General features: G+C 37.8%; 1 protein-coding gene across 1 annotated transcript; it reads right to left on the bottom strand.

Moving 5' to 3' along the window:
• Positions 1-279: 279 nt before the first annotated feature.
• jak3 (Janus kinase 3 (a protein tyrosine kinase, leukocyte)) lies at positions 280-16,302 on the bottom strand. The gene is made up of 24 exons (XM_078258742.1): positions 16,203-16,302; positions 12,428-12,634; positions 12,128-12,245; positions 11,740-11,857; positions 11,212-11,357; positions 10,744-11,047; positions 10,263-10,385; positions 10,020-10,177; positions 9,822-9,933; positions 9,226-9,406; positions 8,515-8,639; positions 8,087-8,218; positions 7,879-7,966; positions 7,142-7,266; positions 6,856-6,994; positions 6,371-6,522; positions 5,983-6,133; positions 5,511-5,638; positions 4,842-5,031; positions 4,209-4,333; positions 3,349-3,521; positions 2,934-3,051; positions 2,679-2,792; positions 280-812 (listed from the first exon to the last, which is right to left on the bottom strand). The coding sequence occupies exons 2-24, from the start codon at positions 12,624-12,626 to the stop codon at positions 693-695; spliced, it is 3,339 nt and encodes a 1,112-aa protein (XP_078114868.1). The 5' UTR covers positions 12,627-12,634; positions 16,203-16,302; the 3' UTR covers positions 280-692.
• Positions 16,303-17,187: the final 885 nt, after the last annotated feature.

Below are 17,187 nucleotides of genomic sequence, written 5' to 3' on the forward strand. Positions count from 1 at the left end.
TATGATTTTAATTGTGGATAGACCTCCTGCCTTGACAGACAGACTGCTTTTCTCTGATTCAGGCAGAAGCAGGAGTTTTCAGAGGCAGTGGCGGTTTTTAGCAAGGGCGAACCGGGCAGTCGCCCGGGGCGGCATTATTTCATATCACGTGGAGGGCAGCACAAGAACTTAAAAAATTAAAAGAAGTCACTGCGCCGCAAAGCGGTTTTCTGTTATCTATTGTTTCACTGTAAATTGGCAAATCAGCTAATTGTCAATAACCACTTACAGTACAAAAGCTGCTGCCACAATATTGCTTTATTTTGAACACAGTAAAGGATGTAAATGAGACTACAAAATGCAACAAATTATTCACTGCAACAGTACACTGCCACAATATAAATGCAAAAAGGGAAATATTAGATGCACCAAAAAAAATCATTTTTTAAAATGCATTTCATCAAATAAATTAAAAAAATTCTAGGCTAAAGCTTTAAACCTTTTTTCAGTTTCTATGATACCTTGAATTTTGACCCTTTAGACCCATGAAAGTCATACATGTCGTCTAATAGGATGGTCAGTAAGAAGTCAGTATGTGAATGCTTAAGTGGATGTTGTATGTGTGTGTGTGTGATACCTGTGTGAACTGAATTTCAATTTGTACTGTCAATTCAATTTCATCATTTCATTCTGCGATGTGCAACAATTTCTTGTCAGCCCTTAGGGCTCTCTCTCTCATCCTGCATGATGGTTTCAATTTGGTTTCCCAGGTCTGAGAAACACGGCCGCTCCTCAAAGTTGTACACCCAGCACTGCTTCATCAAATTGTACACCTGGTGTTACAATGACAAAGATATATTAGTTGACAGAGCAAAGAACTGTTGTTTGCGTTGTAGTATGACAGTTGCAGCGACTAGTTCGGTGAGTCAAAATAAGATGTTTAAAATATTTATCATGGCCACAGCTGTGAAGATTGTCAGCCTCTTCCAGGAATGAATGAATGAATAAAAGCTTTATTTAGAATATGTAAAAATAATACAATAAAAGCTAAAAGAACAAAAATAAAAACAAACAATAACTTAACATGCCTGAAAAAGAATAGGAAGAAGCATACATTTATTTAATCCCCTTCTCCACTACTCATTATTGATCTTCACATAGCTTCATATTTATATCATATTCTATCTTAACACATTCTTTACAATTTGCTACATATATTTATGTTTTTATTATACCCACACACCAAAAAAAGAGAGAAAACGTACATATTTACATATGTGCATATCCACCATAGAAAATAAATATTGTAAATAAATAATCTGTGAGAAGGTCTTTTTCATCCCTTTAACTTGTGAAACCATATTTTTGTACTGCTCTTTGAACTGGGTTATGCTCGGGCATTGCTTTAGCACTGCACTCAATCCGTTCCACAGCTTTCACTCTACATATAGAAATACAATAAACTTTTAATGTTGTACGGATACGAAGATGTTTTAAATTTACCTCCTCAAATTATATCCCCCATCTCTATTAAATACAAATTCTGAAATTGCCAGGGAGTAAGTTGTTTATTGCTTTACACATTATTTGTGCTGTTTAAAAATGAAGCAGATCAATGTTTTTTTTATTTTAAGAATAGTACATTTGTGTGATCTCTATAATTGCTATTTTGAATTATCCCTATGGCTCTTTTTTTGCAATATAGATAGTGATGATAGTGTACATTTACTTTGACAAGTATTGCCCCTAACATCTCCACAGTAATTTAAATATGGTAATATCAGTGAACAGTAAAGAATGTGGAATAATTTGTGGTCCAGAATGTGTTTCGCCTTACTAAGTACTGAAATGCTTAATGAAAGTTTATTGTTTATTGTTATATGTTTTGTGTGAGACTTTTTTTGTCATCTATTATCACACCAAGAAACTTATTTTCATTAACTCTTCCAATGTTCACACCATCTACCTGTATCTGTACTTGATTACTCTTTTTACAATTACCTAATAACATGATTTTAGTTTTACTTAAATTTAATGATAATTTGTTTCTGTCAAACCACCTTTTTAATTTGCACATTTCTAAATAAAAGTCTCCAGTAGCTCTTTTAAATTCCCCCCCAGAATATTTTCCCCCCCTTACAAAACTACTACTTTTTAAGATCTATAAAGACCAACTGCAAACTGTTTGTGATCTATGGCATTTCAATTTCCTCAATTGAATGCCAGTGATGTTGAAATGCTTGATCTGAGTCTGTATTGACTGTCGGAAAGTTATTTATTTTTTATCTAAAAATGTGTCTAATCTGTTATTGAAACATTGTTACTAGTATTTTGGAGAATTGTGCCAGTAGTGAAACAGGCCTGTAATTTGTGAAGTGGTGTCTACCCCCGGTTTCGAAGTTATCATTCCAATCCAGTAGCAGATGGTGAAATAAAAAGACAAAATCTACAAAATCCTTGCAAAAGGACAAAGGATGTTTTGGGAAGTGTCCTAATTTTGAGGAGCACTCTGTCACTGATTTAATACCTAGGCCACAATCATCTCGTCAATGGTGATTTACAGTAGAATTATAACATCACAGCACATTTTTAGGTATGTGAATGTAGAAAAGTGGCAAATCATTTATTTTATTATCAAGTTGAGTCTTTTAAAAAGGTTACTGCCTTTTTAACTATTGAATCATATAGAGTGAACATACCTTGGGCGGGCAGTTTGGAGGAGCCGGTAACCTCCAGTTATTCTTTAGAATATTTGCCAGCTGCATTGAAATGGATGGACTCTGCACATTGTGTCCAATCTCCTGCATACATAGCTAAAAGTGAAAGTGACATTAAGAAAACATAAAAAGGGGGAAACCAAAGTAGTGTTGCTGTTTGAAGGAAAACATTCTTGGCAATTTAATAGTATTAAAATATTGTCCATGCATGAATTTATCGATAGTAAACCTTCTTACTCTTTTTGGGTTGGAGTTGGTGTCGCAGTAGCAGAAGAGCTCGTGAAGAACGACTCCAAAACTCCAGACATCTGACTTGTGGGAGAATCTGGACTCATTGATGGACTCTGGGGCGTACCTGTTATTAGATAAGCAGTGGTCAACCTCCAGGAACTAAAAACTTAAATATAAGTTTACAGCGAGCGGTCGGTTAGCTTAGCTTAGTGCAAAGACTGGAAACGGGAAAATGCTAGCCAAATTTTGCAATGTCTAAATCAAACAAAGCTTTCACACAGTCTTCTACAACAATGTTGCCGTCATTGCTGAGGATATTATTTAGCAGCAGGGGTTGACAAACTGCAGAAAGTTACACATTTTTGCTTTAACACTTTGGATTAAAGAGTAACTTTTAGTTTTCAAATATAAGGAAAGCTACCAGAAAATGGGGCTTTCTCCAGGCTGGGTGACTCGGTAGTACTCCTTGTCACAAGGAATAACCTTGGTCAGCCCAAAATCAGCGATTTTCACCAGCGACTCACTGGCCACAAGAATATTTCTGGCTGCGAGGTCTCTGTGCACATAACGCAGGGTCTGCAGGTACTCCATCCCCTGGGAAAATGATAAACAACAAAAGAGAAGGAAATAAATCTTGTCCCTGTCACTTTTGTTTTATCCGATGTAATCAATTTTTGGTACTGTCTTACAGATAGTGAAAATGATTTATGGAGCCACAAGATAAGAAATAGGCTCACGGCTTTGAACCTTGAACACCTTACACCGGGATTCAACAAGGCGCAAATGCGCCATGTTCCGGCTGTGCCGTGGTTATGTTCTGTCCTCCACCGTGCACCATACCACACCAGGAGCGTTTTGCCTGCCTGACGCAGATTTGGTCGATTTTGTCTTTTTTTTTTTTGTGTGTGTGTGTGTGTGTTTGGATATTTGTACCATAAAGTAAGTAGTCTACAACAGTTTCTTCCATTTAGTCCAGGGATTACTGACCTGTTTTTCCAGGAGGAATGATCTTCAAATGTTTCTGAAGGATTTCTTTAAGACTTTTTTTTGTTAGGGACTAATTTCAAAACAACACTTCTTTTTGATGATTGAGACATTTTTTGGCAATAGTAACAGAGTTTATGTTTAGGAAAATTCTAAAACTCAAAGTCACACTACTTGAATGATTAATGTAAAAGCTGCAAGATTTTGTCAAATCACAGTCCATTCAAACATATCTTACTTTTACATTTTGTGATGACTACCACTTGCAGGAGTAGAACTCATGTATCTTACTCTTACCTTACAGATCTGAGAAGCAAAAAGCAGCATTCGTCTGGGGGTGACGTTATGTCGGTTACTCTCCATGTAGCCAATAAGGCTGCCGTTGGGCAGGTACTCCATCACCAAACTCATACTGAGCCGACCTGTGAACAGGCAAACACATTAAAGTCATTCAGCAGAGAAAAAAACTTCCAAACCCAGAAGACAGGCACTTCCAATCATATCTCATTCCTTGAATCGGTCATAAATCGCTCTAGACAACGGTGTCAGCTTAAGACTGATTTAAAATGTAACCCAGGATCATGCAGAGGATGCATATACTCCAAAGGTATAAAGGAAGAAGAAAATATGTTTGACCGACAAGTTATTATGACATTTTATTGTTTCATCTTTTCAGTTACAAGATTGAACTCAAGTTCTGAGATAGTTTTATGTATGTAATAACGCCAAAATTCCCCTTACATAAAACAGGCAAACAGAGTTCATTATACAAGTAGTTTTATTTATTAGTTATTTGTTTATTATTAGATAGGAGAGGTGAAATTAAAAATAGGAATTTTAAAACTAAGCATTCTAACAATTTTAATGTTTTACTGAAGTTGATTATTTTAGTACATCGTGTGCTATGTTTGCAGTGAGTCATTTTATTACCCGTGCTGTAGCAGACTCCTCTGTATTTGACGATGTAGTCGCAGTGTAAAATGCTGAGGGTTTTGACCTCCTTCTTGAAGTCCTCCAGGGTTGACTGCTTGTTGGGCTGCAGCTTTTTTACAGCGACCAGTTCACCGGTGTTATCGCCTAGCGGGTCATACCGGCAAAGTTCGACGCTGCCAAAGTTTCCCTGGAAAGGTTTTAAGTCATTCAGTTGTCGCTCACATCCAAAAAAATGATAATAAACCTCATCACACATGTGCCACTGTAGGACATGATATATGAGATTCTGTGAGGCATTTTGAAGGTAAAAAGGAGGCTTGTTGTGCAAAGAGACGGCTCATCATAAAATACTTTTTTCATATTATATGAACAGATAGTGGCTTTAGTTAATATGCTGTCTGCTCTGTCCTGTTTATTCATCTGTTTGTCCATCAAACAATGTTTTGTGCACCGTTAATGACCTCTTAATGAAAGGTCAGTGGTTAATGTGAGTCATTTACATTTTTTAAATACATAATTGGCCATGTAATTTAAATTGTCTATCCATCATGATACAGACCTTTTTTAAAACATAAGATCATGATCATTGCACTGATTGGCCCAAAGGGATATGCATTTTAAATAGTGTGGTCCTCTACAGTAGTTGTTCTGACGCTGCAGACTTACTTTCCCCAGAGGATGGATGTAGCGTAGGTGTCTCTCCTCAAACAATGTCTGGTCGTGTTGAGCAGGGCTGATGGCTCTCCACACAGAGCTCTGTGTGACGGGCTCAGCAGCGTGTAGTATCTCATAGTCTGCCATGAAACACAAAAGCATAACGGTAATGGCTTTTTGGTTTTCTGATGTAATGGAATAGCCTTATTCCAAAAAAAACACTACCCATTTTGAGGGAGATATCAGGGAGACAAAACAGAAGGACAAAAGAAGCATTTAAGATTATAATTTGTGAAAATGATGGTCTGGGATCAGATTTCTTTTTTTTCCAAGGATCAACACTGATCAGAAAAGTTTAAAATGGGTCAATTTATAAATTATCTTGTTTATTGAATTGAAATAAAGAAAAGTAAACTTGACATTTGATAAGCTATGTGGTTTATAATGTTCGTATGCATTATCAGCTGACTTGTATAATGATTACCTGAAGTGATCAGACTGTTGAGTTGACGAATGATACTGCGACAGGAAGGTCTGAAGGCTGCCTGGTAGTCCATACACTGGCTGATCAGATCAGCTAGCTCTGTCCACTGGGAGGGAGGCAGCTGCAGGAAGCGCTCATAAAGCTGCCGCTTCTACAGAAAACACATCAGTAGCTCACATCATTCATTGTATGTTTGCCCAAAAGCCTAGATAGTAAACTTTGTGTAATTGTGATATTTCCCTCAGGTTTGATCCCATAGGCACTTAACACCTTCAATACATGTTTCTTTTTCTAAACTAGTACTTAAAGTCACTGTTTAATGGACAGTACGTTGACAACCTGTTACCCTGTCAGTTTGTTTGACTTATCAGGACAGAAGTGGAGGTACCTGGTCCAAGTCCCAGCCTCGCAGCGGAGGTTCTCCACTGTTGAAGATTTCCCACAGGGTGGCACCAAAGCTCCACTTATCACACTCCAGAGTCAGGTTGTCTGGAGACTCCAGCACCTCAGGGGCCACCCAGGGGATCCTGTCAAGGATCACTAAACAACCACATGCAGAAATGCATATTCACAAATGCATGAATGATGCACATTTTTAAATGTGTCACATTTACTTGGGTGTTACATTTATTTTGTTTATGTTGTAAAGTATTATTTGAAATTAACATACTGTATTTATATGTGGTTACAGGAAATGGTAAGCAACTTAATATACTACACTTTCAGTCCATTCACTTTTATTTGAGTGTTACTGAATTAATATATAAATACAAAATCATTCATCAGGTATCTCTCATTTTCTCTCCTGACAGAAATGGACCTGATGGTGTCATACATGGTTACAGGGGGATTGGAAAACCCTCATTGATTTACCATCCTTAGCCAGCATGGCCACACTGATGCCCGGGTCGCTCAGCTTGATAAAAGGAGAGCTGCCCTGCGACAGGTCACCCTCTCTGGCCAGCAGCAGATTTTTGGCGCAGATATTTCCATGAACGATGTTCTTTTCTTCCTGCAGTACAGTTACATGTTAATGGTGACTCATTATAGTTTGTCGCATTGGTCAACTTTGAGTTTAAACGGCCAATCCTGCTGTAGATTGGGGTTTCTGTCATTACTTTTGTAAGATCTAGTAGTAATGCTCTGAAGTTTATCTTACCAGAAAGTTGAGGGCAGATGCGAGTTGTTTGGCTACGTCAAGTTTCCAGCTCACTGACACAGATCTCCCTCTCTGTAAGTAAAGGTCGAGGGCCCCGTGCTCGACAAACTCCTGCACCATGATGTCTGTAAAGCACAGCAAGGTTTGTTTCAACAGCTGTACTTCAAACAAACACATGGTCAGAAACGCTCACCCGCAGACAAGGGACTGAGTCAGGGTCATATGAGGATTTCATGTGAAGATAGTTATTTTGCTCAATATGAAGAGAATGATTTAAGGTTTCTATTTATTAACAGTTTATTGTTGTTTGCAAATGTGCAGAATTTTAGAGGATCAGAGCCTGCAAATACAGGCTCTGTTCGCAGCTTTTACCTACCAATGACATGGTTATGATACAGACTGGCCTTAGGTTATGGTTTAACCCTGCCTCTGCCCAGAACCAATGCACTATCATTGTACTACCACTACCAGTTGTAACATATTGGAACAGCCTCCCCCCACATTGAATCCTAATGGGAAATAGTTCAAGTTTCTTAAAGAAACTAAGCTAAAGCTAAACTAAACTAAGCAAAAAAAAGCTTTGTAACTGAACTCCGTACTGTTTCTCGCCTTGTACCTATTGAACATTAACACATCCAGAAAACATAAACCACATTTACACTGACAGGAAAACAATCATCAAACTGTAGCAAACAAAGAAATAGTCTGGAAGAACCTGCAGTTTGGTTTGAACTTACTTTTAACTCCATGAACACTAACACCATATACAAGGAGGAGGTGTTTGTGTGAAATCTGGCTCATCAAGCTGGCAGCTTCAAAGAATGACTGAGAAAAGAAAGAAACAGCCTGTGTATGATGTCAAAGTAATGTTTTATATACTGTATCGATATGAGTAATCTACAAAATACTTAACATTACACTGTATTCTAATATGAAAAAACCCACCTCCCAGTAGTTTTTATGAACAACATCGAGCTCTTTCAGGAAAACGTCTGTCACATGTTTCTCCCCATCACGAATGTCTGTTTTGTAGCCACTGAAAATTCGAGTGAAGGATCCCTGTCCGAGGCTTACATCCTAACAGAAAAATCACATACAAAAACTATATTCAAGTTGCCTCCATCATTAATAACATAAAGTACCTGTCATACAAGTTTGACTACAGAATCATAGTACTGTAGAATTTGTCGCACACTAGTAGTTGTTATAGTGGTAGGAGTTTAGTTGGAGCAACAGTGGTAAAAGTGTAGTAGAGGAACTGGAAAAGAAAGTGGTAAAAATAATATTGATTGCAAAACAGTGGAAGAAGACTAATATTAATTGGTACTATCGTAACAGGCCTGTTTCACATGCAGTAATGTGTACACACTCACCCATTTCAGGTCTTCATATTTGATCATGTGGAACTGGATATGACTGAATTTGTTCCGTTCAGGTGTCGGAGAGCCCTCAGCTTCTACAGAGCTGTTGCTGCGTATGATGATTAGATTTGTGAGCTCTGTAGGAGCAGCAGAAAACATGTTCATCGTTAAAGAGTATATGATGTATAAATATGAAGGCACATATCTCACTTCAAGCAGGAAATTGAGGTGTTGAGTTGATACAGGCTAATGGCGAGAGATATTGAGTTCATTTACATGTATCCTATTGCGACACAGTATACTAGTGTCTTCCGAAATAGCTAACATATATTTGGGTTTCTCAAAACATGGATACAGCATGTGGCTATAACCAGGATATGATGTCTACATGAAAAAAGTTTGGTAAATAAAACTTTGACCTTAAGTAACCCTGCCTGTTTATTCAGAAAATAACAAACAATGTGTGCTGTATTGTGACAATTGGTATGAATAGTATAGTATGAATGGGATGCAGTACATACAAATATGTATTACCACAGTTTGGAACATCAATTTTGAAGACAGTATTAACCATGTGATGCATGTGAGCTGAGTTTTGTACATAGATGAGAATAAAAAAAAACAACTAAAGGCTAATATGTCGAAACAAATACAAATACAAAACAATATGTATAGTAGTGTATATTTGGAAATATTATTATATCCATGGTTTGTGAAACACACCTTTGGGTCGGGGTGGACAGCAGCGGGCTAACTTGACAGGTACTTCAGCCAGTAGCAGCTTGTTGTGTTGGTAATAGCTAGTGAGCTCTTTTAAGCTGGAAAATGATTTATTGACACCAGGAAGACTGTAGTGCTCATTCTTAATAATGAGACAGTCTTTATAGTCAAGTCCAAGTGGAGTCTGCAGAAATATAAATGTTAAACAAAACACCTCTGAAGAGGTTCTTCTAACAAGGTATCAACTTTTGCATACGTTGGCAGAAACTTTCACAACTTTATATCATTCAGAAACAATGTTTAGAAAAACAAGTGCATCATCTGCATAGAGATAAACTGTTATGCAACGGACTAAGACCTGTTTCCAAAAACGGTGCTTGCAATTACAAGCTTTTAAATTAATAAGGTTATTGTGCTAAGCTTGTCACATACTGAATAATTAAAGAGCATAATAACATCTTTTTTGGTCATCAGGGCTATGCTACATAAAAACGTGGACAGACATACTAGTAAATAATAACTAGTAAATTACTCCTCAGAGTAAATTCTAAATCAGTCTTTTTCTGTGTCTATTACTCTGCTTCAACAGGAACCTTTACCTGAACACAAACAGTGAGGAAGAATTTGTCATAGTTCTTGGGACTCTGCCGGAGAAGGAACGTTCCGCCTTTAAATCTTGACTTTTTCAACTTGTTGACTGCAAACTCTGATCTGATAATATAAGATATGAAAGAAATATCTGACCTTGGTGCGTGTGAATGGTGGCATTGAATTCAGTTTTCATCTAAATGACTCACAGGATTGGGCCGTGACAATGGTTTTTGATCCCCTCCAGAATACTTGAGGGAGCAGTGTCTAGACAAAAGTAGTGGCTGGAGTCTGTGGTCAGTCTGAAGTAGCCATCAACAAGAGACACAAATGAAAGTGCTTCCCTGAGACTGTGGAAGTTGGCTTCCTGTTTTGCAAATCAAGAATAAATAGACTTCATCTTTTGCATCAAATCAAAATGTTATATGTTAAATGTTAAATATGTCCCTTACCAAGCATCTGTCATCTTTACGAGTTATTGTCACAATCCTGCTGTCTTGGGGGACCTGCTCATGGCATACCCTCTTTATACTGACGTCAATGATTTCTTTGAAATCACAGAAGGTTTGCCACTCCTAAAAAAAAAAAAAAAAAGAGGCTGATTATTCAACATCTCTTTACTCGGGGATGGGCACTAAATCATATAACAGTGCAATGCAAATTGCAAGTAAAACACAAACAGGCAAAACCTTGGGTTTGCCTGTTTGTGTTCAAAGCAGATTTCCATGGATTGTTAACATTGCAATAGGTGCCAGGAGAAAACAATACAATAGAAAGTACTTTCCACATAATGAGATAACAAAGCAAAGAATGAAGCAGGGCCAAGCAGATTCAAGTTAAAACGGGGTATCACGCAGGTCATCTGGTGGAATAAAAGACTAACTAACCACTATGCCTCATTCCCACCCGATCTAAAGTTGAACTTGTTCTTACCAGGGAACCATCAGGAAGCCAACTTCCACTGGTTTCAATTCCAGTTTCCCCAGTGACCCGCACAAGAGAGAAAGTTGACTTGGAGTGGGATGAGGAAGGATTCACTTGGAAGGTTTCGCTTCCCAGAGAGGGCTCGATGGCAGCCAGTTCAATCAGGTACTTGATCTTCAAGCTGTACTCATCTACAGAGCAGTTGCCAAGCTTCTTTAAGAAACGCTTGAGGATGTTTCGGATTCGATAACGATCCAGGCGGTTTCGTTTCTGAATGTCATGGCGATGTGATTTAGGAAGGCATGATTTGTAGCTGAAAGATGAAGAGTATAATGATGTTGTAATCACTGCAAACTACAACAACAGTCATATTTCTGAAAGAGAAAAGGGTAATTCTATGAAGTTCTTGGTGGTTTGAACTTGAACTGGTGAAGCCTGGTTTGGGCAAAAAACAAAACATTATCCAAATGTAAATACCTGACAGTCTTGCAGAGCTCTCTTACACTCTGACGGCGCTCTTTAGCCATTCTCCACAAGTCCAGCACTGCAAGGCTGAGGCATTCTTCTTGGGCACTCAAAGGTGGACACACTCCTGCCTCACTAGCAATGAAGTCACTACGCACCTATGTGCCAAAAGAAATCAGTGATGGACATAGTCTTTAATATATAGTCAATGTTTGCAACAATTTTCCAATGTGACACTTTTGATGCATTTTGAAGCACCAAATACATTTTGAGATATTAAGAATGTGTTTTACTTTCTCCCTTAACCTGATCATTCTTTGTTTTGAATAGCAGGTCATGATGTTTTGCATATTATGCCAGTGCTTCAAATCTAATGTGATAGATTTATCACACCACCTTATAGATAAATGTCAATTAAATTAAGAATACTATAAGAATATTGGTGCTATATCCACAAATGTCATTAATATAAAATATACCATGAAATTATGTATCTCAGTGAGTCAATAAATAACATGTTTGAAATGTTTTTAACTGTACCTGAGTGAAGAGATAATCAATGACATTGTAGTCAAGCACTGGACTGATTCTATCTCTGCTCAGACTGTAGCGGTACGATGTTCTTGGTCCTTGTCCAAACCAGTTCCCAAAGAAAAATCTGCACAACACAAGTCCATTATTCAGCTTAGCATTATACCAGTATAACAAACCACTAAGTTAACTTCTTAAAATATGCATATGCACTTTTTTTTTTTTTACATACATTATGCAGGTTTGAATGTGATAGGATGGTGACAAAATTCTTTATTAATGGTCGTCCAAAAGAAAATTACATCTCATTTCATAAAATATCTTAACATAGCATAATGTACACTAATGGTTTAAGTAAATGCGTGAATGTATGATTCTTCAGTTATTTTTCACCTACCTGACTCTAAAGTGGACTTGTATGTTTTCGTCTGTGTTAAACATGTGCGATGGAGGATACCAAAATGAGAGATCGGCAGATGCCAAACCAAAAAGACTTTGGTACACGGGTAAGATTCCTGGTGAAAGAGATCACATATATGATATCATTGTATAGACCAGGCGATGCTATAATTACTGTCCCAGCAGTTAGCCTTTTGCACACTTGTATGTATAAATACAGGATAAATACTAAATATTTTAGCCTAAAATGAGGTGAGAAGCCTTCAGGCAGACCCATGATTTGTCAGTGAAATCTTACCACATGTTTTGCCTGCTTGGATGCAGACATTTTCAGCAGAGATTTGACCAGATGAAATGTGTATTGTTGTTGTGTCATTTGTGGCTGGGAAGAAGTAGAGGTGTACTTGTAAAGTGGGACCAGTGCTAGAACTGGACCTCTGGCTGCCTCCCCGGTCTCTGATCACCAGAGGGGCCGACTCCTCCTCACTGAGATCCATGGTTACTTCTGAGGACCAAATCAACAGACTTTTAATTAGACTAGTACAGTGCCCGTCCAAAAGATGCCTGTTTGGAACACACTGTATAGCCCACTACTGTCTTACCGTGTAAAATACCACAACACAACCAAATACATAAACGCGCTGCGAAAAGAAAAGCACACAAACCCCGAAAACAAATGCAACAGAGAAACGCTGCATCCAGATTACACAACGGAAGTTCTCCAGACCTCTAGACGGAGCAGCTAAGTGGAACAGCTTGATTTTCGACCCCACGGGGAGAGAGCGAGAGAGAGAGAGAGAGAGAGAGAGAGAGAGAGAGAGAGAGAGAGAGAGAGAGAGAGAGAGAGAGAGAGCTCTCTGCCTTTTCATTAGAGTCGGGTATGGCTGCAGCCTGGAGAACTCCCGTCTCTAGACTGTATATTATATATATATATATATATATATATATATATATATATATATACACAGTCTATGCTCCCGTCTCATGCCCTCCCGGCTGGTGCCGTCCCTAATGAATACAATAACTTTTTCAGCAGATATCTTACTTACAACACGATGGAGTTAGCAAAGCAGTTTTGTGTTTATATGTGCAGGCGGGATTTATTCAGTTTGATCAATTCCATGGTAATTCGGCTGGTTTACTAAACAGGGAGGGACTAGAAATCCTGAGCGAATTGCTCCACAATATGAATACAGATTGATCACCTATTTTGTTGGTAACCGTTGTTGTATAATCACAATATTACACTTGAGGAGGGCTACACTTCAGTGATGCGCCTTTCGGACCTCGAAATGAAACCCTCTCATGTAATATGGCTTAAACAAACGTCAACGTTAAACGCTGATGCAGTTTTAAATGTTTTATCACCACGAGTTTACAGACGTCTCTGCTGATTGAGTATCACCTGTGACCTGAGCCGAGACACACCCACCAAACGAGAGAAAACATATCTCAAACATAGACTTAATATTTACAGTCTATGATCTCAAAGCAGTTGCACACCGTTTCAGAACGGTGCACACCGTTCTGAGATTGAGATTCTCTCTCTCTCTCTCTCTCTCTCTCTCTCTCTCTCTCTCTCTCTCGAAAATCAAGCTGTTCCACTAGCTGCTCCCTCTAGAGCAGTGTTTCTCAAATGGGGGTACGCGTACCCCTGGGGGTTCTTTGGAGTACTGCAGGGGGTACATGAACTTTTTGCAAAATGCTTAAAATATGTCACGCATAATTCCTAAAATAATTATACTATAATAATGAATGAATTACTGTAAGTGATGGATTCTGAACATTTGAATTGTAGCATTTAAATGTTTTTCAGTTATAAGGTTGTTGTTTAGTGAATCTATCACTGCCGACACTGTATTGTTCCTCTTTAAATAGATGTCAAAATGTTTTTGCGCTGGTCAGGGGGTACTTGGCTTAAAAACACAATTCAAAGGGGGTACATTATTGAAAAAAGTTTGAGAACCCCTGCTCTAGAGGTCTGGAGAACTTCCGTTGTGTAATCTGGATGCAGCGTTTTTTTGTTGCATTTGTTTTCCGGGTTTGTGTGCTTTTCTTTTTGCATTGTTTTTTATTTGCAGCGCGTTTATGTATTTGGTTGTGTTGTGTGCATTTGCAGAGCGTTTGCTGAATGTTGCGCATGTGTTGTCAAATTAATGAAGTTGTTTTCTTAATTTCCTTGTGTTTTGTCTATTTGCGTGTGTTTTCTTAAGTTGCAGGGCGTTTGCCCCTGTCGGCCACCGTAGTTTCCTCTTAGCGAAATGCTGAGTGAATTTAAGATGGACGTTTATTGTCAAGGGTAGACACGGATTAGCCAGTGTTATGGAAGCGCTTTTTTTCTCAACCTTTTTTCCGCGGTATTTTAGTTTTATTCAGTTTAATATCCAACACTGTCCAAAACTGCTCCAAATTCCAAAACCCAAGTTCATTGGGTACCGAGGAAACCAAGTGTGAAAAAAGAGGCTTCCTGATTTATTAGATAGGTCTATATTATTTTGAAACATTGTTTTCAATGTAAATTAAGATTTTGGATAATCTCACAAAATTGTATAACCCTCATTTTTTGAGTAATGTCACTTGATCTATTGTTTAATAGTCATAGAATTGAATATAATAATCTAATAAACAGATATTACAGTGAATGTTGCATCATCTCTGCCCACAGGAAGTGGATTCTAAACAAGAAGAAAATGCAGATGAAACAGCAAGCGAGTGCTCTGTGTGGACTCATTCATATTTTCCTCATCTGCACTCTGAGGTTTGCTGCTCTTCACTATTTTACAGAGTTAAAGTGTTTTATCTGCCGGTTCCTAATGTAACCACAGTGGCCATAGTACAACCACAAAAGCTGTTTGTTAACAATGTCATTTATTTATTTTGGAAAAGCAAATATATATGATGGAAAAGCTGAATACAAAATCAAATGTTTTCGTCTGTCTCATTTTATTGTTATGTTTCCAAATGTCAGTGATTGGAAAAGTATTGTGATCTTTTAAGTAAAAGTACCGATAAAAAGTAACAATGCATATTTTTTAATGTGATGATTTTACAAAATATTACAAAATAAACCATAGCTGCAGTGGAACTAGCGCAATAAAAAAAAAATACAGAACATATTTTCCTTCTGAATTGTAGTGTACTATACGTATAAAGTAGCATAAAATGGAAGTGCAAGCACCTAAAAATTTTACTTACAGTACATGTAAGTAAATGTACTTGGTTACATTCCACCCCTGCCAAATATACGCATTCATTTGAAATTCTTATATGAAAAAAAAGGTTTAGAGCGATACAGTAGCATTCTGTAACTCTGTAAAAGTCATTGAGTGATTCATTTATTCATCATCCTGCCACAACAGGTTTGCTGAACTGATACAAATTCATATAGTTTTAGTTTTATGTATCGTCACAGGCATACAGGCATGTCGGCAGTTATTGAGGTTAGGAAAAGTGATTCAGAGTCATGTCCCTTTACGAGCAAGCCTAAAACAAAACACAAACCTCCCTTTCACACAGCTAAGACTCAACCTCAGACGGTTTCTGTTGTGGAATGTATCATAATGGTAACAGTATACAAATGTCATGTTGTTTAAGTATAGAACTTTGTATATACTAAAGTTTGTGTGTTATCACAATGTGTGGAGGATTCCCACCATGACTGAATTTTGTTTTGAAATGTCAAATATAGATTTGTGGGGATTCCTGTTACATCAGACAGTGACGTCTGATGTAACAGGTAGCTCACCACGTTCTGTTGTAGCGGAATCAGGAACACAGTATGTAAAACATGTAAAGTTTGTAATAATACATAATAGTGTTTCACATTTCCATAATTGGTTTTCAAATACTTTGTTTACTTTGATAACAATACTGATTTGATTACATTCTCTTGGCAAATCATCCACATGAATTATGATTACAAAATGTAAGTATGAATTATCTCAGCGAACCCTTCTTGAAATAATTAAAGAACAACTAAAAGCGGGTAGCTTCTGAATAAGAGCTTTAAATTTACAGAATTTAGATCTAAAGATCAACATTTATGTGTCATTGAAGGTATTTGTTACTGTTACCTTTTACATATGTACGTCAGAAGTCCTCATCTCGATAATTTGTTCCTATAACTGAGGTCTTTCTCTTTTGACTTCTGCGTTTATGCTGTATGTGTGTGTGTGTGTGTGTGTATGTGTGTGCGTTGACAGGAAGTTAAATAGGATTTCCTGATTTAGACAAGCAGATGCGACACTATTGACAGTTTCTTGTCAGCTCTGTCAAACTGTTTTCATCCCACTGACTAAACTGACAGTTACAAATTCATAAAAAAAACTGAAATGTTTAACAAAAAAAACTGGATTAAACATCAGGTTTATACTGTGCTATACACAGTATATAAGTGTTGTACCACTGCCCTTACATGCTCCCAGGGGGATAAACTTATTTGATTTGACCCCACTACACAAGAGAATAAACATCATTCTTTTGATAAATGACATACTTTTATATTGTGGTGTGTATTGAACCTCACAGCCTCCATGTGCTACAAGCTTTATACTTGATTGGTTGATTAATACAATCTTTATTGGCTTCTTGATGGAAAATTTGGAAGGAAATTAGTGTGCAAAACACACACGCACATGCATCGGCATCGCCAGGTCATTTTCCCGGGGCTTCAGCCCTGAATGTTTTGACAGTAGTAGCCCCTAATGTAATTTTAAATGTAGGCCTGGGCAACACAAAGTTTAGGTGCGCAATAATATTGCTACATTATGTTTGAAATTCCCGTGATGTTTACAGTCTATGGTTCAGGCTCAAACACACAGAGCTCTGAAGGAGATCCGTCCGTCGCTTTGTGTCCACTCTCTCTGTAAAAATAGAGATGAGCAGCGCAGCTTCCATGGTCTGTGCAGCTTCGGGTCATCATAATGGACGCGCTCTGCTGTGGGCATGCTGCTTGTTTCCTTTTAAGTCGCGCTGATAGCCAGCTTGTGGTAGGGGCTAGGCTCGCTAGTGTAGGTCCCTGCACAGTTTGTGGTGATAATAACACTGGTTTGCACTGTC

This window comes from Sander vitreus, chromosome 9 (genome assembly GCF_031162955.1).
Source record: "Sander vitreus isolate 19-12246 chromosome 9, sanVit1, whole genome shotgun sequence".
Taxonomy (NCBI): domain Eukaryota; kingdom Metazoa; phylum Chordata; class Actinopteri; order Perciformes; family Percidae; genus Sander; species Sander vitreus.